Raw genomic sequence first — 24,460 nt, forward strand, 5'->3', positions numbered from 1 at the left:
CGGTTGGCGCAATTCGTTTCAAAGTTTTTATTTTTTTTATTTTACACATAAATGCTAACGACTTACAATATTCACAATAATTATTAATTTAAAAAATTCTTGAATTTATTGGATTGAGCACTCTGCCAACCATGATAGCCAAATCCATTTCATTGTCGACAATAGCAAAAACAAACGGCCGATTAACTGGCACTTTAATCGGATCAAAGAATTGTTGTGCATAGCCTAAAATGATGTCAAATTACTTTTAATTGAATATTTATTAAAAATGCAGGTGCTTCTCTGTCAGTGAAAACAAAAATGAACTGAACATACATACATTTTGCAAATATATTACGCAAGTCTAGCTGCTTGCGCAGCAAACTCAATGTGTGGAACAAAGAATGGTAATTAAAAGTAATTAACGAGAGAAGGCTTGTCAATGTGCAAATTACGTCGGAACATTTATAATTAAACAGCTACAGAGCAACCTCACTGAAACAACTAAAAAGATTTTATTTTGCTTACGTCTCAACTGATTATTTGCATGCGTCCGAATGTTGATTGTGATCGACTGTTCTATATGTCTGGCATAAATACCGAACTCATCGGTCATGGGTGAAAAATCAGCTTTGTTCGGTTCAAAGATGTCGTGAATTCCCATCTAAATGAAAAGCATCGGTATACCACAACCACTCCAACACTATGTACAAAATGCAACTTACTTTCATCAAGTCACCAGTCAGTACCACGTTCCCTCTGAGATGGAATTTCGGTATCATCGTTCTGATCCAATTCTCTCGCAGAGACGCTCGAATTGTTATCAATGACGGTGACAAGTGCGAACACAATATTTCAACCATATCGTTGATCGGTTGATCGGGTACCATTATCAGTAAACTGTAGTTGTCCGAGTCTAATGGAAGCTCTAACACTGATGCCTGTATGCCAGGAACATAAGCGTATCGTAAAATGGTGTTGTACACCCTATAGCCAACCCGAATCGAATCGTGACGATTCAAGTAGAAAATATTGTCAATTTCGTCGTGGTGATGGTCAGCGTAGTCAAAGTCCTTCGTTGCAACGAATACTGGGTTACTTTCCGGGTAATATAAGTCTCGTGGATTAGGAGTTGCGTAGCTAAAATATGGATCGAAAAAATTAACATCGGGAGGAACTCCATAACTGCTTGGTGGAAGCGGAATGAAACTTTTGTAGCTGGCTGCATCTTTTTTCACCCGGAAGGCTTTTGAATTTCTAAGATTGATGAATCGAGCATTGGTTGAAATATCCGACGGATTCAGTCGAATTGCTGTTGGAACCGGAACTGGGATAGTGGTCAACGAGTTCGGTATGTTTGTGGAATCAGTTACTGCTGATCTAATTGCGGGCAATGGTGGTAGCGTGGTTTGCATATTGTAAAATCGTTTCGTCACAGGATCAGGCAATAGAGTTGTTGTAATGGGTTTGAATGTAAAAATGTGTGTCGGTTTTAATGTGGTCGTCATCATTTCGGTTGTTAACAATACAGTCGTTTCTTCCGTTGGCGGATAAGTAGTTCGAATTGTCGGAAGTGTTGTTTCAGGTAACATTGGTAATTCTGTAGGAGTTGTTGTCTGCATTGTCGAAGGAATTGCTGGCGTCGTAGTTGTTGGTAACGTGGTTCTAATGGTGGTCGTTAATTTCACAGGTTCTGTCGGCCTAGCCGTTGTTTCACTGAAAGTTTCAGTCGTAATATCAACTTGAACTTCAGTTGATTTCTCTGTCGGAGTGAAGGTCGTTGAACTAATTTCTGTAACTTTATCATCACTGGGTTGAGTCGTTGGAGGTTCCGTTCGCACAGTCGTTGCGTCTGGGACTGCTGTGCTTGTTATAAAAACGCGTGGGGTGGTAGTTAGGGTATCTATCGCACGAACAGTCGTTTGCATCGAAGTTGTGGTTTCTGGTGCATCTTCTTCACGTCTGTTGAATTGAGTTGTTGTGACGAGGCCTACATTTCCTTCCTCCGGATCTGCCAAATCATATCCGTAAAATCTCAGAATCGACTCGTAGCCAGTGCGAATAGTTACATTTTCTTGGCTAAGACTGAGGCCGCTCAGCACATTTTCGTTTTGATAGAAGTAGCTCTAGAATTGTAGGAAAATGTAATGGATTTGGTGAGTACTTCAAATTTGAAATTTATTTAGCAAGAAATCTTGGACTATTTTTGGGAAAACATTTTCAAAAATTTTCCAGAATTTTCCAACATTTTTCCAAATTTTGTCAAACCTTTTTTAAGGAAATGTGAGAAAATGCTTTTCCAAAAAAAGCTACTGCAAGATAGACATATGTGTAATAAGATAAGGTCTGGGGGAACGATTTAAATCCAAATTATACTCACTCTCAATCTTCTATGAATATCCCTGTATCCTACCCGTACCAAGTCCCTATCAAACGGTAACTCGAGTGCTTTGTGTATTTCAAACGAACTGTGACCGTCGGATCCCTCAAACAATGCTATCAGCACACTAGCCAGTCCACATGGTGAAAAGGCAACATTATTATTGTTGTTGAACGTATGATGCTTTAATATTGAAAATCCCAAACGATTTGTTGCGTCAACCATCAATACTAGCGGTGTTGTTTGTTTTTGATCGTAGATATGATGATGATGAGGTCGTTCATAATCCAGCTGTATGCCATATTCATGGCTAGCGGTTTGCACAAGGAAATGACAAATTACGTAAATTCCTATCCACTTCATTATCATTTTCTGTATGGTAATCATCTGTTACTAGGCACTATGGGCACATATGTTTCGATGCATTAAAAACGACTTTTTTTAGGTTTATATGTCGATTCGAAGTTTTATTTAATTTTGCTGATCGTTGGCAAATTGTTTTCATGTATCATAATTGGACATAATTTTATTCTCTTTGGTTTTAAACCTTTTTTTTAGCCGTATAGCGCACCAGCTGCTTTATTGTTTCTAATGGTTTTGGTATTGAAATAGAATGTAAGTTTTTTGCAAAAAAAAAACAGGAAAAAGATATTTCAGGTCGTACATAATTCCCAATGCAAAGGTAATAGTCAATAGTCACTCATAAATTTGAACAAAGAAAAAGAATGTTACTGGCTATCGCTGTTGTAAAGTCGACAGTGTTGTAAACGATATTTGGCAAAAGATTTCTTGTTTCATGTACGAACTATATAGGATCGAGTAAAAGGTTTCAGACCCTATGGTAAATTTATTTACTGAATTAACTGAAATTTACCGAATTATGTTTCGATAAAGTCTGTAGATTTTGGTAAGTTCATAAAATTTTGGTAAGTTTCAGTAAATTCGAAAATCGGTTTTGTAAGGTTCTGTGTAATCAGAAAAATTGGTGTATTACTAACAGGGTTTACAACCCCGTTACGATTAATTTAACTTTTAGATAAACTGGTAAAAAACTCAGTGCCGGACTGGCTCAAAAAAGCCCTTCGGGCGTTGTATGGAGAAATTTTTCAAAAAGCCCTTCGTCATCATTTATCCATTCAAAAATCAAAAGGCCCTTCGGGAATCGCCCGAACGCCCATAGGGCCAGTTCGGCACTGAAAAAACTACCTCCGAGGCTACAATTGGTCTACCTATTTGACGGGAATATACATTTTCACTGATCGACGACTATCTTTCAAAATGATTTGTTCGTATCATGGGACAACATGGGTAACTTCAGGGTTAGTTGCGTTTTGGCAAATTTTGTCATTTCTGAGGCATAAAATGAGCTGTGTTGGCTATGTTTTGCGGTAACAAATCAGTCTCTAAATTTTCTAATACTCAGGAGACCCAGTGCTCTCATGCCAACAAGAATTTGAATTTTTAGAATTCGAAGTGTGACTTGTGTGATCGAAGAAGTCGGCGGTTAGTTGTGTTTGAAGTTTGTGACTTTTCGAAATATGTTCACCAAATGTGAACTAATTTCTGTCAACTTTTTTTTCCTGAAAGCTGTGGTCAAGACGCAGTTTAAGCCCAATATGAGGTTGGTAGCCCAAAATTTGTGGGAGATATATCTATAAAAGTGATATTTTTCGGTGGGCGTTAATAGCCAGATTTTTTTTTTCGAAATTGGTGGTTGTTGCCTTACAGAAAATGTTGCTTTGGCTCAAAACCGTTTAGAAAAATGGTTACGAAAATTTTCGAGATAACCTCGACGAGTTAAAATTCGAGGATTTTAGTAATTTTTCTCGTGAAATCATATGCTGTAGCTTTCGAATGACACCGATCTTCAGTTTTTATATGAAAAAAAATGTAATTTTGGCAACGTTTGGGTCGAGGTGATTTCACCTTACTTCGAAGCAGAATGATCCAAAAATGTTCTACAAATTTAATTTCGTGTCATTTGGTGAAATTGAGGAATTATAGCGTTCGTTTCTACAAGTAAACAAGTTTACAGAAACCATTTGAGATTTATTGAGAATATTTTGGAAAGTCGAATACAAACAAACACCCTTTGGTCATATCTCCCCGAGACGTTATGCCAATGACCTCATATTGGTGTCAAACTACGCGTCTGTTGAAAGCTATTGACTTTCAACAATAAAAAAGTTTATTGAAATCGGTTCAGGTTTCGTGAAAGAAACTAGAATTTTCAAAATTTGCTAAAAACAAGCATATACTTTTATGGTAATATCTACCCAAAACGACGCGTCTGGTCAACAGCTTTCAAGGAAAAAAAAGTTTACCGAAATCGGTTTTCATTTGGTGAAAATATTTCGATAAGTCTCAAATTAGCTGGAATATAAGGGTAATTCCAGCTAATTTGAGACTTTTCGAATTTTTCTTTCTTAAGCAGGGCATATTTTCAGGATTTCTTCAGGGGCGGATCCAGCTTTTGTTTTGACTCGGGCAATTAGAAGACAATAAATTTTTTCCTGGGCGATTTTCGTTTTGAAATTTTGTGACAATTTTCAAGAATTTAACCACTTGAAAATTCTTGAATTTTAAAATTTTGAGCAATTTGAAGAATTGCCAAGAATTTCTAGAATTTAACGAGAAAAGGCCCCGCTTCAGAGTAACAAGATTAAATCGTTAATCGCTTGCAAAAAAAAAAGTTTTTACATAGCAAAAAGGATTGCACATCGTATAATATTGGTAGAGTTTCGAGTCACGTCTTAATTACCTAGTACTTATTTTGTTTAAAGTATGGTGTGCGGTACAGAGTCTTCTGCTTCATTAATTACAACGTACATTTGACGGAAAGATTGCATCACTTTTTCTGATCGTCGCTGCCGAAATCGGATGACTAAACGTTTATCGACTTCGCCTTAGTAAATTTTTAAGTGGAAAGTTTAACTCAATTACTCAATGCAGTAAAACACAAGCAAAGAGTTTACGTGTAAATTTTGTTGATGAGAGGAAGAGCCGGAGGCACGGTTTACAAAACAAGAAATACTTTACAACTCTAGGATTGTAATGAATCCATATAAAAATCAAGGACTATTTACCCACTTTTTTTGCAAGTTTTACAAAACTCTAGTGCGTTTCCTTAAAATTTTTCATCACTTTCCGAAAAATGTTCATTGAAAAATATGTGAAAATGCTGCGAAAATTCGGAAAATATTTTCATAAAAATAGTCCCTGATGAAAAGGAGGATGAAGTGAGGGTGAGTGAGGAGGGCTGCAGGAGATGTGTAATAATATTTTACATGCTACATGCGTCGAAAACCGTACTTTTCATGTTTGAAGCACGTCTTTCGACGCCCTCAGCATGTAAAATCCATTACATAACTCGGGATAAAAATGAAAAGTCTCGTTTTTCGTGTGTTTATTGACATCGGCTTCGCCTCGGATCAACAAAATTCACACGAAAACTCTACTTTTCATCTTTTTACCCCTAGTCATGTAAAATACTATTACGTAAATAGGGATAAAAAGAAGAAAATTAGAATTTTCGTGTGAATTTTGTTGATCCGAAGCGAAGCCGAGATCAATAAACACACGATAACGAGACTTTTCATCTTTTTATCCCGAGTTATTTATTGGATTTTACATGCTGATTGTTAAACGTCGAAAGACGAACATGCAAAGTAAAGTTGTCGACATATATGCAGTATGTATGTAAAAAGCATTGCATTTCTTCCACAATTTTTATTTTTTCTATCAGTCATCTACGTTACGAGCGTATAAATAAATAATAAATAAAATTTCAAAAATTACAAAACTTACTTAATTACCTAATTAATTTACTTGTGGCACAGAGTCACATCACAAAACCATCTCATGTTATTGGGCGAAATCCACTGGTCATTGTGGCTATCGCATCAATGATCGATGACTCTTCCACTTGTCCCAATTTTCTTCCTTGATTTGTGTACGGCTTTTGTGTAGGAATCAGTTGAATGATAGCTTCGTCACTAGCCCGACTCAATTTACCGGTAGCATACGAATCGTACGATGATATCCGCTGTGGTCCGTACTTGTAATGAGGTTCTTCGTCAACCACATCGTTGTCAATAAATTCTTCATTTTCAATGGTAGAGTGGTTGGGCAGTATAACGGCCACACGTTGTTCGTTCGTTTCGGATTCCGCCGCGCTCGAATCTTCAGAATGAGTAGGTATACCGTACGATGTTCGTAAATTATGGGCCGAATAGCGCTGTTCCAAAGGCAATTGACTGATATCTGGAACAAATTCTTCCACGGTTTGTCCGTCAAATGGTTGCGGTTGTTGATATGGTACTTCATACGTATTTAGTTGTGTCAGTGCACTTGATGATGGATGCTGAACTCGTATAAATGGCCCTTGATTCGATTGTGGTGGTTGTAAGAATTTCTTTGGTATGTATGCATTCGGTAACTGTGGCGTTTGGGGTACCTTTGGTATTGGAATAGTGTATGTGTTCTGTGTATGACCGACAGATTCATTTACGTCTTCAGTTACTTGTGGAGGAACAATCGGGATCGTTGGACCAGGTGGAGCGAAATATCTAGTCCATGCTCCGACTCTCTCTAAAAATCCAGCTTGTGGTCGAGCTGTAGTTGTTAAAAGTTGACCGAGTTCCAAATTAATATGTGTACGGTCCAGTGTACCATCTATTTGCCGTAAAATTGGAACGTGAGTACGAAGGTTGTTGGTAGTGTACCTAGTAGGAGCTCCATATCGTGTACTGTACTGGGGTTGTGGTTGCCTGAATGCATTTGGTGCTTCAAAAAATCGTTGATGTGGAAGTGCATAACTCATGTGTGGAATAGAGTTTTCGATGGTATTTGATACTTGTGCATTTATTGGTGCAGCATATTCATTATGAACAGCTTGTTGATCTTGCTGTACATTCTCATTTTCATTGTTATATGGTACTCCATACGTTTGTTGGGGTTCAGATGTACCTTTGTCTTGTTCATCACTAGGAATTCCATAAACTTCGTGTGGAATTTGTGTTTGATGATTCTCTTCATTCGGAACATTGTATTCTTTGTGTAGAACGACTGTCTGTTCAGCTTTCTCCGCTGACTCTACGCTATCTGTTTTTGACGGATATGGACCTTGACGATGAAAATTTAGAGGTTCTTGAACGTTCGGTAGACCATATGTTTCTTGTTGTTGACTTGCATGTGACTCGCCGCTATTAGGAACTCCATATTCCTGATGAGGCTCTTCGGCATCAGTTTTTGAAGGATACGGACCTGGTTGATGAAAATTTACAGGTTCTTGAACGTTTGGTAGACCATATGTTTCATGTTGTTCACTCGCATGCGACTCGCCGCTATTAGGAACACCATATTCTTGATGAGGTTCTACGGCATCAGTTTTTGGTGGATACGGACCTGGCTGATGAAAATTTACGGGCTCTTGAACGTTCGGTAGACCATATGTTTCTTGTTGTTGACTTGCTTGTGACTCGCCGCTATTAGGAACTCCATATTCCTGATGAGGTTCTTCGGCATCAGTTTTTGGTGGATATGGACCTTGCTGATGAAAATTTACGGGCTCTTGAACGTTTGGTAGACCATATGTTTCATGTTGTTCACTGGCATGCGACTCGCCGCTACTAGGAACTCCATATTCTTTATGCAGCTCTTGAGTTTCTGAACCAGAACTTGATACTTCGTTGGGAACGTTGTATTCATCGTGTGGCACTCCTTCGCTTTTTACCGACTCCACATGGTTGGACCTAGGTGCATAGTATCCTTGTTGAAACGGAGCAGCTGGTTTTATGTTTGGTAAGCCGTAGATCCTGTGACCATGTTGCGATTGTTCAATATTTGGTCTCGGCGCGTTATAACCTTGATGTTCCGAGTGGGCCGTTGAAAGTTCATTGGGAAGACCATATTGCTCGTGGGGTACAGCTTCATTTTTGACCATCGACATAATATGTGTTGGCGATTGATAAATTCCGTGATTTTGAGGGGTTTGAAATGAATTTCCTCGATGAGCATTCGGTAATCCATAGATTTCGTGTTGTGGAGGATATGGTAAACGGTATTGCTGATGTTGGATTGTGCTTGGGACGAACATTTGACGATGAGGCAAATTAGCATTGCTAGGTTGTGGAGAACTGATTTGTTGTGTTGCGGAAGCGTCATTACACTGATTGTCAACGTCCGGATCTTGACTAGCTGCAGCACCCTCATCGCTTGCCAAAAATTGGCGAATCAAATTCATACCATCTGGGGTAGCCGCCAATTCCTTTATTGTTTCAATCGTTTCAGCACGAGTTGTGGTACCTAACAAACCCATAGCATCGTCTAAGCTAGGAAGTTTACTCGCATCTTTAATACCAAATTGTTGAGCTAACTCTTGCAGCTCTGGCGGTATAGCTGCGGGTGCTGCTTTTGCTTGACAATTTGGATTCGCAGTAAATTGTTGTCCATTATTCGGTTGTCGTTGCCCAGAGAGCTCAAAATTTTGTACTTGATTCGGTTGGTGTAATTGCTGAATCGGTTGATTTTGCTGCGATTGACCATATGACACTTGTGTGTGAAGGTGCTGTAACTGCTGTGGAAGCAATGGTCTCAACTCAAATCCATTGTATTTGTGTACATGAAATATTGGGTAGCTATAGCCGGGAGAGGGCTGTTGAATCGATGTTTCAGGTAGTTGTGTTGGCAATTCCACATATTGATCCGCTGCTTCTGCTACTTCCGTTGCTGGTGTCTCGGCAACATCAGTACTGGCTCCTCCGCCAAAAAATGGCCAAAAACTTCGTTTTTCTCGTGGGAGAGAAGATGATTGGTGACAAAGAATCGCAATCAGCACGACAGTTTGGGGTATCTACAATAGGATTTGTTTTACATTTAAAATGGTTGTTGCTTTAGATGATTATAAAGTTCGTTGCAGAACAAAAAAAGAAAGAATTTAAGGCCTTATTTAAGTATATCGAAGGAATCAAACGAAAATTTAGTCATTTCAGCTACACCATCGACCAGTTGCATATATTTTTTTTAACTGAATCCTAAAATGTTCAAAAATCACTTCGTAGTACTCGTAAAACATACTTCTCTATCTCTTAGACTTTATAAATTTCATTAAAAATCCGATTATTTTCAACAAACTAAAATCATCCGACTAGTCACTGTTCGTGGTGTTATCCATTTACAAATTTTTTTCTTGCAACTCGTTAAATATTATTCACTCAAAAAACACACAAACCTTAAAGTTCTTCATAATCCCTTTGGTGTGGCGAACAATTCACAAATTTATCACACAAAAAATAAATTTTAAAACTAAAACTATTCGTTGCACTTGTTCATCAGACGGTGATCTGTTCACTGTAAATATTCGTAACTAAATAACCAACCGAGTAAATGCGGATAAGGTATTTATACCTGCTAAATAGAAATTTTCAGGGAATTGGATTGATAACAATGTCTTGACCCTACAACATTGTTCGAAATTGTTTTTTCATGTTATGATTGTAATGAGGTTGTTGGAAAGTATTTAAATCCGTCTGAAAAATAGTTTTTTTTTTTCTCGGCATTTGAGGACCGGTTTTTGGATATATTTAAATGGACATCAACCATAAAGGGGTGTATAATGAAATTGAAGGACATTTACGAGTGCATTGAGAAAGTTGGATGATATTGTCTTTTAACCTTTCTCACAGACTTCAAATTCAAGCATATAGACCAATAAATTAATTATCGAATCTTTTAGAGTTGACAATGGTTATATGAGGTGAGTTTACAATTATTCTTTGTTTGCTTTTAATTCTTCTTGTTCTTTGTGAGATTTGTTTTTAATTTAAAGGCATAATCAGCTCTACTAATGAATTCGAAAATAGTAATTTTCCTAACGCATACTAAATAGTTATTTGTGTATCTGTTTTGGACGATTGTTTTTAGGCAATTTCGCTTGTTGTATCACTTCGTTCGGGCTACATGCGAAAGTGCCTAAAATCAATCGTCCAAAACAGATACTCAAAAAAATTTTCATGTAAGGGGTCGAAAACCTGAGAAAAATATCGAAACTCCCGCATTTTCGGCCCCGACACATGAAAAGGTTTTTTTTAGCTAATTCAATTCCAAAACTCGCCTCCGGCTGGTTACCTTTAGGAAAATAACTATTTCACAAAGCAGGCGTAAAAATAGTCATTTTCTTCCTTCGCGGAAACTTCGGAAGCCTTTGTTGTGAAAAACGATTTGTTTACTGAGGGGAAAAAGTTGAAAATAACGTTTTCTCGGGTGACTTATCAATCACCCCCGAAATGCAATTTCCAACTTTTTTCCTAGTTTAACCAATAACTAGTTACCCCTAAATAGCTCCTAAGCATTTTCAAAGGTTCAACCCGAAATATTATTCTAAGCAAAAACTTGGTCTGTTAGATGCATCCCCTAAATTATCCCGATTTGTTTAAATCAATTTTTGATCTTTAAAAAACATCCGTCAAATATTTACCGTTATCAACACACATCTAGATTTTATTAAAAGCTGTGTTGTAGAGAGAAGGACTTACTTAGAAGAAGATTGACTTTTTACAGTAATTGTAATTCATTAGGGTGGTCAAAAAATAGTAATTTTATTGTCTCCTCTATCTAAACTTCTCAATTTTGTAGGTAGTAAGTGCCTTTTCATTTCGATAATTTCTTTAAGATAAGGCTTTTGGCAAAAGTACTGTGACATATTAAAACTTAAATTATAAATAATTTCCGAAGAAATCTATCATCAAACTATATTGACTGTTGTGATATGTTTAAATGCTTTAGTGTTTTACAAAAAAACCGCCCGCAACTGAAGTTTCTAAGAAAGCGTAAAATATTCTGTCGGTCTGAGGTTTTTTAAATCGAAACATTTGTGGATAAGAAATGCTCAGATGATACCGAACATCGATTAATAGTCGTATCTTGTACATTTGTCGTGTGCTTCGTTTAATGGAAGGCAATCAAATATTTCTGCTTGTCAATTCACTGACAGACTGTACTTCTATTTTTAGCACAACCAATTTTCCGTTTTCCTTTGATAGTCTGAAGGTATATTTCAAAGGACGAATTTTTGGTCCACTAAATAAATTCTTTATTCTTCTCGTGTCTAAAAAAGCAGATACAACATGAACAATTCAAAAATTACTCAATTCAAATTGCGTCCTGTTGCCAGGTATAAACAAACTTATAAAATTGCAATAGCCTCGGCAATGGCACAGACGTTAGCTGTAAGATAACATTTTAAAATGTTGCAAAATTCCAATGAACTCGGCTTTGAATGTTTTACTCATAAACATAAAATGTAATCCAAAGTCTCACAAAATAACATTAGCAAATGCATATAATGCATGCCATTGATACGAAAAGTTATTTCATATGACAAATTAATGTGGAACATCAATATTCGTCATAAATAATGAAAATTTACCTGTTCTTATTGTATCGAATATAGTGTGGCATATATGTTACAAAATGTTTTTTGTTTCTATAATTTCGACAGTTGAAATAACTTTCAATTTTCAAAAATGAAATATTTCTGTCGAAATTAATCTGAATTATTATTAATGAATCTATAACTAATGTCACATTAGTAATGTGGATGGATCAAGACATTTTAAATTGATTTTCACAAATTTTTGTAGTCACTCATTGATTGGAAATATACAGAGAGGAAACCATCGTATCACCATCATACCTTTGCCTTCAAGAAATGTTAGTTCTGACGAAATTAATAGTAAGAGTAACCGCTAATGTTGCCAATACGTTTTTCGTTTATTTATTTTTTTTATTTCAATGAGAAGAGTGGAAATATTTTGGTGATTCAGTGAGCATATCTAGACATCCTGTGAATAATTTTTAATTAAATCTCACTGTTGAGTACTTTCGAAGCTTTATTTCTCCCTATAAGACCTTCAGTCAAGCTTATCCATTCTTTTCTTAATTAACACGACATTTGACGTTTTTTAGTTTTTGTTACGAATAGATCTAATTCATATTAGTAAAAGGTCTTCAGCCTGAAGTACGTTTACTCATCGTGATACAAAATATCAAATTATTTCCCGATTGTTTAAATTTTTTGTCCATTGTCTTGTAAATAACTATCTCATTCGAGCTCTTTAATTGATATTTTGAGAATATTTTGAACTTTTCCATTGGCAAAAAATTTCCTGGAAAACTTTATATCTAAAATGATAGTGTAAAAAACGAGGGGTGACTCACTTCTAGATTAAATGGATTTAATGGATTTAATGGAATAAAAATTGGATTAAATGGATTAAATAGGAAAAAACTTAATTTTACCAAATACTTTAAAAGTCTTAAAAATGGTTGATTTAGATTGAACGACGTACTACAACTCATACTACAAAGTTAAAAAGCGTAAAATTCCACTTTTAGAAGTTTTTGGTGTAAAGTGGAATAAATGGATTAAATAAATTTAATACCATTTTTACCGAAAATTTTTTTTCTATACCTCACGAGTACTTAAACGCCCTGGAGATCATGCAGATCTAATTTTCGTAATTATTTTACAAATTTTTTAGGTGGGTAACCTAATTATTTCGGTAAAACTTTTTTTTGATTAAATGGATTAAATGGATTTAATGGATTAAATGGAAGTGAGTCACCCCTCGGTAAAAAATGACTTTTGAGATTTTAAGTTTCTTAGGTCAAAGAGGGAATTTTTTTAATGAAATTAGAGGCAGTGAAATTTTAGTTTTACAGCTGATCCATACAAACAATCAAATTTGTCTATACACGTCTTTATACAGTTTTACCACTACAATGCGTGTGCAGCAGCTTCAATCTAATAAACAAGTACAACTGTTTATATTGTATGTGTGGATCAGCTGAAAAACACCTGATGCAACATACATACGTATGCAAAAATAATTCTCGTGGGATACGAATTCACACACATACTGTGTCAATCACCATATGATGAACATATGATGAACACAATTTTATACGCTTTATGATACGAAAAACAGAAAAAACAAAAAGAACAAAAGAAAGTGAGAGAGTTAGCTCCGCCTTCGTATACATCAATTCAAAACAGGTCGCATGCGAGTAAAACATCATTTATATCCCTAGGCCTGTTTACAAGGTCTGCTCAGAGAGAATTAAAAAACTATGGTCTCCGATAACTTTCGGCGGGTGATTTCATCTGTTTTCGTATCATAAAGCGTGTAAAATCAACTAAAAATTAAACAAAATCATCGGAGAAATCAGATATCCTCATTTTGTGCAATGAAAAATGATAGCTTTGAACCTCTTACAACTTCATTATTAAATTGAATCAACCAATACCCTCTTCAACAACAAAATTAAGGAAAATTAAGGAAAAACTAAGGTGTATTCTGGTCATAGAAAATTTTACACTTTCAAAAATAAATTAAATGATGTATCAGCAGCGATGTCATTTTTTCTGTTGAAAATACTACGTCTCCTGTTTATCATTTCGGAGCTCGAAAATGAATAATTAGTGATTGTGACGTGTTTTTTTGTATGTTACTCCTTCATTAAGTGTGCAAAAATGAAATAAAGTTTAAAATTTGCTTTAAAAAAGAGCGCGGCACGGTAAAATAAACCAGGCAGGAGCGGTTCATTTACGAAACGTCAAATAAGGGACCTAATACACTGGATGAAAATGAACTCAAATGAACACTGACATATATTGAAAAATTTTGTTCGCAAAAAATATTGGGCTACTAGATTATTCGGGTCCCTATAGGGACTATAGTCAAATCAGCGCTACTGCCTGGTTAACTTTACTCTGTCGTGGTTTCAATCTTTTATTTTTAAAATAGTTGTTCTACTTTGATTAGAAAAGTATTTCTTTTCACTTTAAATTAACCCAACTACAGCTGCAGGCATTTGCTTTTTTGAAGGACTAGGCTTTGAGGAATAATATAAAAAAACCGTTCATTTTTAGGCACACATCGAATAAGGATTCAAAAGAAAAGTTTCGGTCGTGGCTCATTGAGTTTAATGTTGTTATTAGTTTTATTATACGTTAGGCAATATGCAAAGTCATTAACCAGTGCCAACGGTCGTCGTAACTGTCATATACTATATTTTTATCGATTAACGATTGAAATTAAATTTTTTAGAAAAATCAATTTAATGAATTCACCATGTAAGTGAGAATGTGATATTAGAATTAATTATTATTCATGCAGACTTTCTCACAGACTTTTTTTTAAATCCCTTGCTCAATTTATGGTGACTATATATAATCAGTTATATCCTTTGCAACAGGTCGTTAACATTTTTCTCCGAAAATCAGTCCAATTACAATTATTAACTTATCAATATCCGTACTATTAGACACACGAATTTGAACACAAAATAACTTTAATAATCAAGATCAATAAACTTCTTGATGTCAAAAGCGAACAACACAAGAAACCAACCAAAATATTAATTTAAAAAAAAAATCCGAATACAAATTTTTGAGTCGATAAAAATTATCTCATCACAATCTCGCGATATCAGTCAGAGCGCGATATATTATATGTTTAACCATTGCAATCTCGGCGGGAACTAAACAACAAGTTTAACATTTTTTTGTTAAACAACTTCTTCTTCGACATGATGGCAAATCTGATGGATGAATAAATATTTTTTTTTATTTTTTTACCTGCCGGTAATTAATTAAATCAGTTATTCATTCATAAAAAAGTGTGTACATTTATAGATAGATGTATCTTTGCGTTGGGCCTCTGACTGTGATTATGTTACCAGGTAATAGACACAGGTGTGTCGTGTGTGCTGTAATTTGGATGTCTTTTGCTTTGTTATAAAAGAACAATTAGCGAAGATGATCAGATTTTATTAGGTGTATAATAATCTTGTTTTTTGTTGTTGATCTTGTTGTTTTTTGTTTCATTTATTTATTTTGCGCGTCGTTCCTAAAAACTTCTGTAGACACACACTATATACATTGGATGATACATCCATCGAATAGAATATATGTTTGTATATAGGAAGCAGATTGATCAGAAAATTGAGCTAATTACCTTCCAGCAACAAATTTGTTGAGTAACTGTATTTTTTGAAATAATTACATAGCCATTACTACCATACTACATACGTGTATGGTGAGTCGAAAATATTTTTTAGGCCAATTGCATGATTGATCTAATGATACGATGATAAACAATAAACATTCGTATGCAGATTATGGCATGGCATGTGAATATATAGCGAAATTTAGACTTTGAAATTGTTGAGGTTGAAATAATCATTCTGTCCTTCCACTGTATTTGCCAAAGTCTTTGGTCTAATTAGAGAGAAGATTGTTTCTATGTTCGAGTCAAGCAAAATTATGCGGACACAGTTCGTTGTAAAACGATGAAAAGGATTCGTAAGCACGACGGTTCACGATGGACCTCGAGGATTTTAATCTTCACAAATTATCGGAGAGTGATCAGCAATTGAGGATGCACCTATAAAAATTTTGTCCAGCTCAGCTGTAGTCGTTGTACGAATGTACTGTACAAATTCGGGACAAGTACATTATGTTAACGTAGCAGTAATATTTACAGTACAGCTGTATCAATGTACAGTTGGGCGAACATTGGTTGTCTCATCGAAAAATAAAAGTTGTACAGAAAATATTATTCAGAGTTCATAAATTTTCATCTTTAAACTATTTAGTATGTTTATTTACGTCAACTTATTTAAAAAAAAAAAAACTGCCGTCCGTGCGATTCGAACTCGGGACCTCCGACACTCCAGTCCACCACCTTACCCATGTCCCAACTCAGTACTTGTGTTTGGAAGACATTATGGGAAAGCTATCTTATAACATCGTACGTCTCCACTGTACTGTCTTGCTGAACATTAATGTTCAGTTGATCAGTATTGTGAAATTGAACTTTAAAAGTTCTCGTATTTTAATACTGTTGTGTGGTAATGTAATTTCCAAATGTTCAAGAAGGAAGTTTTTTTTCTGTAAATTTGTTGTTAGGAAATTGTAAGACTTAAGTCTTCTTCTCCTATTCTATAATTCTAAGAATAAATATTTTGAAAGAAAAAGTTAAGTTTCCAGCAGATGGGCTTTTGTCACATATTATTTAGACACCCAACAGTCTGACAGAAGCTTATTAAAATTAAGGGTAGCAACATAGTCAATTTTACTAATACGTCATTACTGTCTCGCTCAAAAGCGGTTTAAACGCAACTAGTACTACACATGTGTACGTCAAATTTGTTATCCTTTGTTTGCAGACTTCAGTTTTTTCATTTCATGATTTTGTATGCGAATGAAAACTAAAAGTGAGAAATTTTTCTTAGTAAAAGCTGTTTATTCATTTTTTTGAGCAAACTGTTTGAAAAATGTGTTAAGAATCGATTGCGTGGATTTACTTAATCAGTGCCTTTTTCTCACAAGCATCGAGGCTGAGTTCTTTCGCCGGCTACATTTATGACAAAATTCGTGGAATAACGTGTGCTACTTAAGTGCTAAATTTCGAACAGAAGAGAAAGATTGATATTTACGAATGTCAAAAAATAGGTTTATAGTGTAACAAAATCATTTACCAAGTCATTTATTAAAAAAAATTCTTGAGCCTTCATTATTCAAATACGTTATTATTCAAAACTTGAATTTCTGAATTTAGTAGGGGGCATTTCGTCAAAAAACGTGATTTGCCTTCCTATGGATTTTATAAAAAATGTTTTGATGGGATTATTTTGAGTATTATTAGTAGTCAAAAAAACACTAATTAGAAAAATTCAAGGTCAACAAGGTTTTTTTTAACAATATAAACACTTCATTTCTTCCATTATTTTCAACGGAGATTGTGTATAAAATATAAAATTAATTAAACAACACGACATTTACGTGGAATCATCATCGAAAATTAAACTTTCGCGTACTTTGTTAACGTAGGTACTAGATTCGAAAAAACGATTCTTCTTCTTCTTCTACATATATGTCGGTTCTTTATTCGTATGTACAAATGCACGCATGAATGAAGAACCGACGTATAGAAGAAGAAGAAGAATCGTCATTAAGTGCATCTTGTACTTACGTTAACAAAGCTCGCGAACGTTCATATTTCGGATTCCACGTAAGTGTCGCGTTATTTAATTAATTTTATATTTTATATACAATCTCTGTTGAAAATCATGGAATGTCGCCGAAGAAACGGATTGTTTATATTGTACCGCCGATTTTATATTGGCGGTCGAAATTTTGTTTGTTAAAAAAACCTTGTTGATCCGCGACCTAAAAAATTTCTAATTAGTGTTTTTTTTACTAATTACAAATAGTTCCTAAATTGTCTCGAAAGTTCGTGCAGTGTTTAGTCTCATTTTAACATTATGGAAGTTTTCACGACCACTACATTCAAACTGGCATTCATTCAGCTATAGTGTACATTGTCCATCTGAATGGTACTTTGAATCTGTCACAAATCATGTACTGCTCTGCTGTACAAATTCGGGACAAGTACATTTGTTAACGTAGCAGTATATTTGTTAACGTAACAGAACAGTAGTACATCTTAGCTGTACTGTCATTACGTTCAAAATTCAGCAATTACGTACAATATACAGATATGCTGAAAACTAATGTTCAGCTGTGTAGTAAAAAGAACTGCACGGGTACCATACCCAAATATTTTTTTTATAGGTGTGGGTATAGTGGAAAGTATACACCAAAGAGGTAGCTCTAAATGGAAAGATCATTCTAGAGAAGCAACTCCAATGCGAAATTCGTACTTCTATAAGTATAGGACTAGTCGAGGGGTCACGCACTTCTTCAAATTTAATCCATTTAATACATTTAATCCAAGAAATACATGGGATTAAATGGATTTAAATCCATTTAATCCCGAGTGCGTCACCCCTCGGGACTAGTACGATTTACGTGTGAGACTCAAACCCTGCATCTCGTGAGTGCAATATGTACTAGGGTGGATCGAATTTACCAACTTGAAAATCAGTACAAAGCTAACGTCTTATGCGTGCAAAGTAAACGAATGAGCTCAAAAAACGACGACAGGATCAATAGGAGAATGATGTTTAGAAACTAAGAAGAAAATGTAATAGAGTTTTCCCATATTTTCGTACATTCTGACATAATTTTACTGCTGCCACTGCGCTTATTTTCATGTGAACCAACTTCATATGGAGACATTAGTTCTGTAATGACAAATGTGAAGTTGTTTCACATGAAAATAAGCCGCAGAGATTGAAGTACTATGAAAAAAAATGTGGCGACTCGACAGGCCAATCCACTTGTGCCCAATTATTTGTACTTTACACGAGTAAAATGTTAAATTTTACGACTTAAATGTACGTGGTGCCGGTTGTGCCTTGGAGATGTATATAGTTTTTGAGTCTCACATGTAAATCGCACTCGTCCTATACGTACGACCGTCGTGTTGCGTTTCTGTTCGTGTGGAGAACGAAGTTCATGAAAAGAGAAAAGTTTTTTCATGGAAAGTTTTCATTAGTGTGATTGCTATGGAAACTATCGCTAGCCGCATAAGATATCTGATGCTCCAATATAGAGCTGCATTTGACCTTTCAAAAATTGATTGATTGTAACAAAGGCAGCTGATTGAGAAAAAAAATATTTCCGCCAAGCAAACGTTTTATAAAACTCAACAGTAACTAAGCAATTAGAGACATCTATGTGTCAAAATGTATCCATAAATTTTGACATTTACACAATCTTCTAACCTTTACACCGATTCACTCGCACAACTCGCACGTTGAAAATTTTCCCGAATTACATCAGAAAATTTGTTAGAATTTGTCGTTTAGTCGATTTAGTGAAACAAAGTATCACAGAAAATGTCGTGGCTCTTCGGATATAAAACACCACAACCACAAATGACCAGTGCTGGTGGATCGGATGAGGGTGGTCCCCCAAATACAGCCGGTCAGGCGAGTGGAGATCAAAAACTTACATCAGCCGAACGGAAGGCAATGGAAGCATATCGTTTTGATTCGTCCGCCTTAGAAAGGGCAGCCGAGGCAGCAAAGACATTGGAAAGATCTAGTAAATCAATTTTTTTAATGGAAACATTATTGCATAACAAACTGTTTTATGACGCGATGTTTGATTATAGAGCATGCACGGGAGGCACTGGAATTGTCCAAAATGCAAGAGGGAACCAGACAACAAGAGTATCAAGTCAAGGTGAAAGAGTACGAAGCGCACATTGAACAGGCCAAGGTGGAACAGAAACGAATCGATCACGAAGAACGGCGGAAAACATTAATTGTTAGTGCAGTGAAGTTACGTTTGATTGGTCCAAGACTCCAACCATTATTAATTGATTACAGGAAGAGACAAAGCAACAGCAGCAACGTGCGCAATATCAGGATCAATTGGCTAGAAAGCGTTACGAAGAACAATTGGCACAACAGCAGCGAGTTCAAGAGGAGAATTTGCGTAAGCAAGAAGAAAGTGTTGCTAAGCAAGAAGCAATGCGACGAGCCACAATAGAACATGAAATTGAAATGAAGGAGAAAAATAAACTCAAATTGCTGGAACATGAAATGCGAGCGAAGGCAAAGGTGGACCGAGAAAATCGTGATTTGACTTTGGAACAAATTCGTTTGAAGGCACAGGAGAATCGGGTGACCGTTCTGGAATCGATCAAGTAAGCTACTTTCCATTCGATGGGTTGAACTCAGTGCAAACAAAACTGTTGACACATTTCAGAACTGCAGGCACAGTACTCGGAACAGGAGCACAAGCTTTGCTAACCGACTGGGACAAAGTCCTAGCGGCAGTTGGTGGTCTCTCACTATTGGCATTGGGAGTTTATTCGGCGAAAGGTGCGACTGGAGTTGCATCTCGTTACGTCGAAGCTCGCATTGGTAAACCGAATTTGGTGAATGAAACTTCGCGGTTTTCGTTCTTGGACATCATCAGTCATCCCATCAAAGCCGTCCAACGTTTAAAAAAGAAATCAAGCGATGCCCTGCAAGGCGTCATCTTAGAACCGAAACTTGAAGAACGTCTTCGCGACGTTGCAATTGCCACTAAAAACACCCGCCAGAACAACGGAATGTACCGAAACATTTTGATGCATGGACCGCCCGGAACAGGTTAAATTTTAACGAAAAATAATTTCACTTACCGTGACTCACGTGTCAACTCCCGACCTCCAGGTAAAACTCTGTTTGCGAAAAAATTGGCCGAACATTCGGGAATGGATTATGCCATAATGACTGGCGGTGATGTCGGACCGATGGGTAAAGACGGTGTCACAGCCATACACAAAGTTTTCGATTGGGCACAAACCAGTCGGCGTGGCCTGCTGCTGTTTGTCGATGAAGCCGATGCATTCTTGAGGAAACGGTCATCGGAACAAATTTCGGAAGATCTTCGATCGGCATTGAATGCATTTCTGTACAGGACCAGTGAACAAAATCCGAAATTCATGTTGGTGCTAGCTAGTAATACACCGGAACAATTCGATTATGCCATCAACGATCGTTTGGACGAAATGGTGGAATTTCTATTGCCTGGATTAGAGGAACGGGAACGATTGATTCGATTGTATTTCGATAAATTCGTTCTACAACCGGCAGCCGAAGGCAAAAAGTATGATCCGAGTCGATTCAACGTCGATTGGTTCTTCTCTCAAACAAATTCTTATTTCGATTTTCCAGACGATTCAGTGTCGACCAATTTGATTACGGTGCTGTTTGCAGTAAAATGGCAAAAATGTGCGCTGGTATGTCTGGTCGTGAGATTTCGAAATTGGGTGTTGCGTGGCAGGCTGCAGTTTATGCTTCAGAGAACGGTGTACTGACAGAAAAAATGGTACTTGACCGGTGTGAAGCAGCCACCGAACAACATAAACAGAAGGTAAAGTTAACGGTGAATTGGAATCTTCCGAGTGGCCTTGTATTGAGACATTTCATTTTCGTTTCCAGATGGCATGGTTATCCGAGCAAGAAAAAGGGGATCACAAGTCGATAACAGTCGCGAAGGCAACATAATTCCAAAATTTGTTAACCGATATAACGAACCGTTGTAACTGTTGTTAACAAAAAAAAAGTTCAATTTAGTTTTTAGAGAGCGCTGAACGGTAGGATCCGTGCTATACCCATAGCTTCGATAGATAAAAATGTAAAACTCGATTCAACATACTGTTCATACACTTTGGGACATTCGTCGACCAATTCGCACGTCACTTTAATTGTTCTCCTGTTAAGAATGTGATGTTCTAAATTCATTGACGTATTTGTGTCCGTTGGTGACAATGCATCAGATGCATCCCCCCATACCAAATATTGCATTTTATTGACTTCAATGGCCGAATTCAGGAGATTTACATTAAATTTCCTCGTGCCGCTGGAGTGGTACATTGTTGATTCGTTGTACAAGTTGTTATCGAGCATCGAAAATGTATATTTTTTAAGTAAAAATGGAAAATAATTAGCAATTGTGATGTCTGAAGATGCCCAGAGGAATTTATTAAAGGCAAGTCAGTGTTCCCAGCGCCACAAATGTTTCTTTCTTAGATTAATGACAAACATTCAAGTGAGTTTTTCAGAGGTGAGGTCCCGGTGAATGAATCGTAAAGCTATCGTATGCAGATTATCTCAATTCCTAACTCTCACCGTTGCTCCGAATATGCTCCAAATAAAACCAATGCGTGAACGAGACATGCTGAAATCCATAACGATGATACAACTCAACGGTTTTCGGTTTTCCGTGCGATGCGAACAGTATCACGTCCTCGTTATATTTTTTGCTGACTAGTTGAGTCAACGCTCGAGTCAGCAGTCGTGCATACCCTTTTCCCTGATGCTGTTCTACCGTTTGCAGAAGACCTGCGTCATTCATTCAAATTAAATTTAACGAAACAAAAAAGAATTCGGAATGTAAAACCGACCTATGCCAAAACATTCAATATGCAACATCCAAGTGATCAATTCTCCGCTTAAATACACTCCCAGTCCACCATTCAATTGGATAAGAGATCTGATGAAGATCTCGGATCCCGGGTATTTGTAGGGCCAGGTTTCATTCATCTGAACGTAATCGGACACATTCAACTTCTTTAGTTCAACATCGCTTGGAACCGTGTAGTCGACACTCGAAGCCCTTCCCTGATCCATCCAAAACGTAGTGCAACGGTTGTTAAATCGAACATTTAATTGTCGTTTCGCGAATTCGGCGAACATTACTGCCTGGAAACGCTCATGTATGGCGACACATAAAGGTAACTGATGCCATTTGATAATTTTCGATTGTTCCAAACATTCTCTCAGTTCGCTCAATGACTCTTCCAGTGTCATCACGAACATTGTGTACTCCTTATCGCCGGTCAGTCCGATTATGGTTTTCCACTCACTGTTACCGTTGCGATGTCGATAGAATCTCATCTTGCACCGATCGCTGATCGCGTTCTTTTCCTGTTCCGTGTATTCCCTCATTAAAATGTTCCATCGCAGTTGATTTTTCAAATACAAATGAACGTAAACGTATTCGATGTTCTTGAGACTTTTGTAGAACACACGATATGCTTCTATATCGTCGTTGGATAGTTCCACTAAAATATCGTTTTCGTAGTCGCACATTTTTCGATAAATTACTTATCTTGAAGAAGGTGTGCGACGCCTATCGATACGTCTTGGACTACGTCTATTCTTATTCGACACTAGCGAATAAATGATGAATGAAAACTTTAATTGAAATTGATAAAGACGAAATGTGATATACTCCAATAGAATAAGATGATTTCTATTGTGCTATCGTCGCCGTAATGATGTGCAATTTTTGTTGCTGGTTAAGTGTGTTTTTCAGCTTATCTCTACGCTTACTTATCATCGGCAGAAGATCGGAATAAATCGTCTTAACAATAGCAACTCTTTGACTTGTTCAGCTCACCAATCACCATTCAATTGTTATACAGTACTTTGTGCGAGACCCCTTACGTACACAGCAAGAAGAGAGGCGATTTGCGGCTTGAAATTATTTAATGAAATGAAATTATTGTAAGAAAGATTGAGACACAGCTGAAAGTGCACTCCTCCTCGTCTAGTAGTTAGTTTGACTGGACAGAGCAGAGTTCCAGCGCATGAGGCAATGAGGTTGTTGTGCTCAAAGCTATTCGATTTTCGAGTAATTCGAAATAATAATGGGCGGAAAGATCCAGATTATGTTGTGGATGTCCTGCCTAAGCATTTTTTTCTACGAGTGTGTGTAACGTTAGGCATTTGCACTTAAATTGTTCAGGTAAGTGACCGAAGTAAGGTCCGACATAGGAGGTAAGGGTGCTTTTCTTATGTGTTCGTTGAGGAAATAGTGGTAAATGAGAATAGGGAGGTCATTCTTACGATGTTTCTTCTGCTAAGTGAACGGGAATAATTAGAGTTTTTGGCATTAGTCTGAAACTGTTTTTCGATTAGCTAGTGGAACCCCAGTGCTTCTTGATTTTTTCATTTATTTATAAGAGGTCAAAAGTCTTGGTACCTTAACCGAATGCTCAGTCACTGCACTAAGGAACCCAGACTTACAAAGACAATGCGATTAAATTCAACTATTAAAGAGGTTTTACACAAATTAGGATGAGTGAAACTGATAAAGACGAACCAGTAAACTGAAATCTCGGTAACTGGTACTTTCTCTCCAGTTTGATATCCAATTTGTAAGCTCCTGACGAATGTATAGAGATTGTTGTACAATATGGTCCAACACGGTCACACTTCAAAATCTAGAATCTTTAATAAGAACGAGGCGTGTAAACATCTTCGCGTCTCGTTATCTCGTCTTAAAGAAAAGTCGCAAAGTTTTTTTTATTTTGTTTTGCTAGGCTTGAACGCCAGCAAAGGTCTTTGTATTATGCCAGGAGAATTATGATTCACACAATGCAGAGAACATTAACTATTTCCTTAATCACTGTCCCGATCGTCCTTTTCTTTATCTTTTTTGTGTGTCTTTTTCTTGTCGCGACTCTTACGATCTTTGTCACGACTTCTAGACTTTCGGCGGCGGTCCCGACTGCGAGATCTATCCCTCGTTTCTCTGGAATCTCGTGTATCTCTTGCATCACGTCTTGTACTCCGTTCGCGGTAACGATCCCGATCACGCGTTCCCCTTTCACTTTCCTGAAACAA

At 36.7% G+C, this 24,460-nt stretch overlaps 5 protein-coding genes and 1 long non-coding RNA gene across 9 annotated transcripts in view; 2 read left to right on the forward strand and 4 right to left on the reverse strand.

The window, feature by feature from the left end:
- LOC119077669 lies at nucleotides 1-14,896 on the reverse strand. 2 transcript variants are annotated; one of them, XM_037184911.1, is made up of 5 exons: nucleotides 14,773-14,896; nucleotides 2,360-2,947; nucleotides 705-2,105; nucleotides 508-643; nucleotides 1-225 (listed from the first exon to the last, which is right to left on the reverse strand). In XM_037184911.1, the coding sequence occupies exons 2-5, from the start codon at nucleotides 2,744-2,746 to the stop codon at nucleotides 89-91; spliced, it is 2,061 nt and encodes a 686-aa protein (XP_037040806.1). In that variant the 5' UTR covers nucleotides 2,747-2,947; nucleotides 14,773-14,896; the 3' UTR covers nucleotides 1-88. The 2 variants fall into 2 exon arrangements, with proteins under 2 accessions (XP_037040806.1, XP_037040807.1); XM_037184912.1 differs by lacking the exon at nucleotides 14,773-14,896 and having other exon boundaries at nucleotides 2,360-3,005.
- On the reverse strand, nucleotides 6,081-9,711 carry LOC119077660. The gene is made up of 2 exons (XM_037184882.1): nucleotides 9,591-9,711; nucleotides 6,081-9,212 (listed from the first exon to the last, which is right to left on the reverse strand). Exons 1-2 carry the CDS (start codon nucleotides 9,603-9,605, stop codon nucleotides 6,219-6,221), a joined length of 3,009 nt encoding a protein of 1,002 aa, XP_037040777.1. The 5' UTR covers nucleotides 9,606-9,711; the 3' UTR covers nucleotides 6,081-6,218.
- LOC119077720 overlaps nucleotides 14,804-24,460 on the forward strand; it is a 15,132-nt gene continuing 5,475 nt past the window's right edge. Inside the window, exon 1 of the long non-coding RNA XR_005087851.1 lies at nucleotides 14,804-14,815. This is a non-coding gene — a long non-coding RNA (uncharacterized LOC119077720). The remainder of the gene's footprint in view (nucleotides 14,816-24,460) is intronic.
- On the forward strand, nucleotides 19,031-21,386 carry LOC119077672 (ATPase family AAA domain-containing protein 3A homolog). Its single transcript, XM_037184920.1, has 7 exons — nucleotides 19,031-19,376; nucleotides 19,447-19,601; nucleotides 19,664-19,983; nucleotides 20,046-20,434; nucleotides 20,498-20,933; nucleotides 21,002-21,200; nucleotides 21,269-21,386. The coding sequence occupies exons 1-7, from the start codon at nucleotides 19,169-19,171 to the stop codon at nucleotides 21,332-21,334; spliced, it is 1,773 nt and encodes a 590-aa protein (XP_037040815.1). The 5' UTR covers nucleotides 19,031-19,168; the 3' UTR covers nucleotides 21,335-21,386.
- On the reverse strand, nucleotides 21,780-23,121 carry LOC119077701. The gene is made up of 2 exons (XM_037184974.1): nucleotides 22,234-23,121; nucleotides 21,780-22,171 (listed from the first exon to the last, which is right to left on the reverse strand). The coding sequence occupies exons 1-2, from the start codon at nucleotides 22,919-22,921 to the stop codon at nucleotides 21,948-21,950; spliced, it is 912 nt and encodes a 303-aa protein (XP_037040869.1). The 5' UTR covers nucleotides 22,922-23,121; the 3' UTR covers nucleotides 21,780-21,947.
- LOC119077685 (pre-mRNA 3'-end-processing factor FIP1) overlaps nucleotides 24,134-24,460 on the reverse strand; it is a 1,873-nt gene continuing 1,546 nt past the window's right edge. For all 3 annotated transcript variants that reach the window (XM_037184947.1, XM_037184948.1, XM_037184946.1), the window contains one exon: nucleotides 24,134-24,451. In XM_037184947.1, coding sequence (XP_037040842.1) covers nucleotides 24,236-24,451 — 216 coding nt within the window. In that variant the 3' untranslated portion in view covers nucleotides 24,134-24,235. The remainder of the gene's footprint in view (nucleotides 24,452-24,460) is intronic.

Source organism: Bradysia coprophila, unplaced genomic scaffold (assembly GCF_014529535.1).
Source record: "Bradysia coprophila strain Holo2 unplaced genomic scaffold, BU_Bcop_v1 contig_24, whole genome shotgun sequence".
Lineage (NCBI taxonomy): Eukaryota > Metazoa > Arthropoda > Insecta > Diptera > Sciaridae > Bradysia > Bradysia coprophila.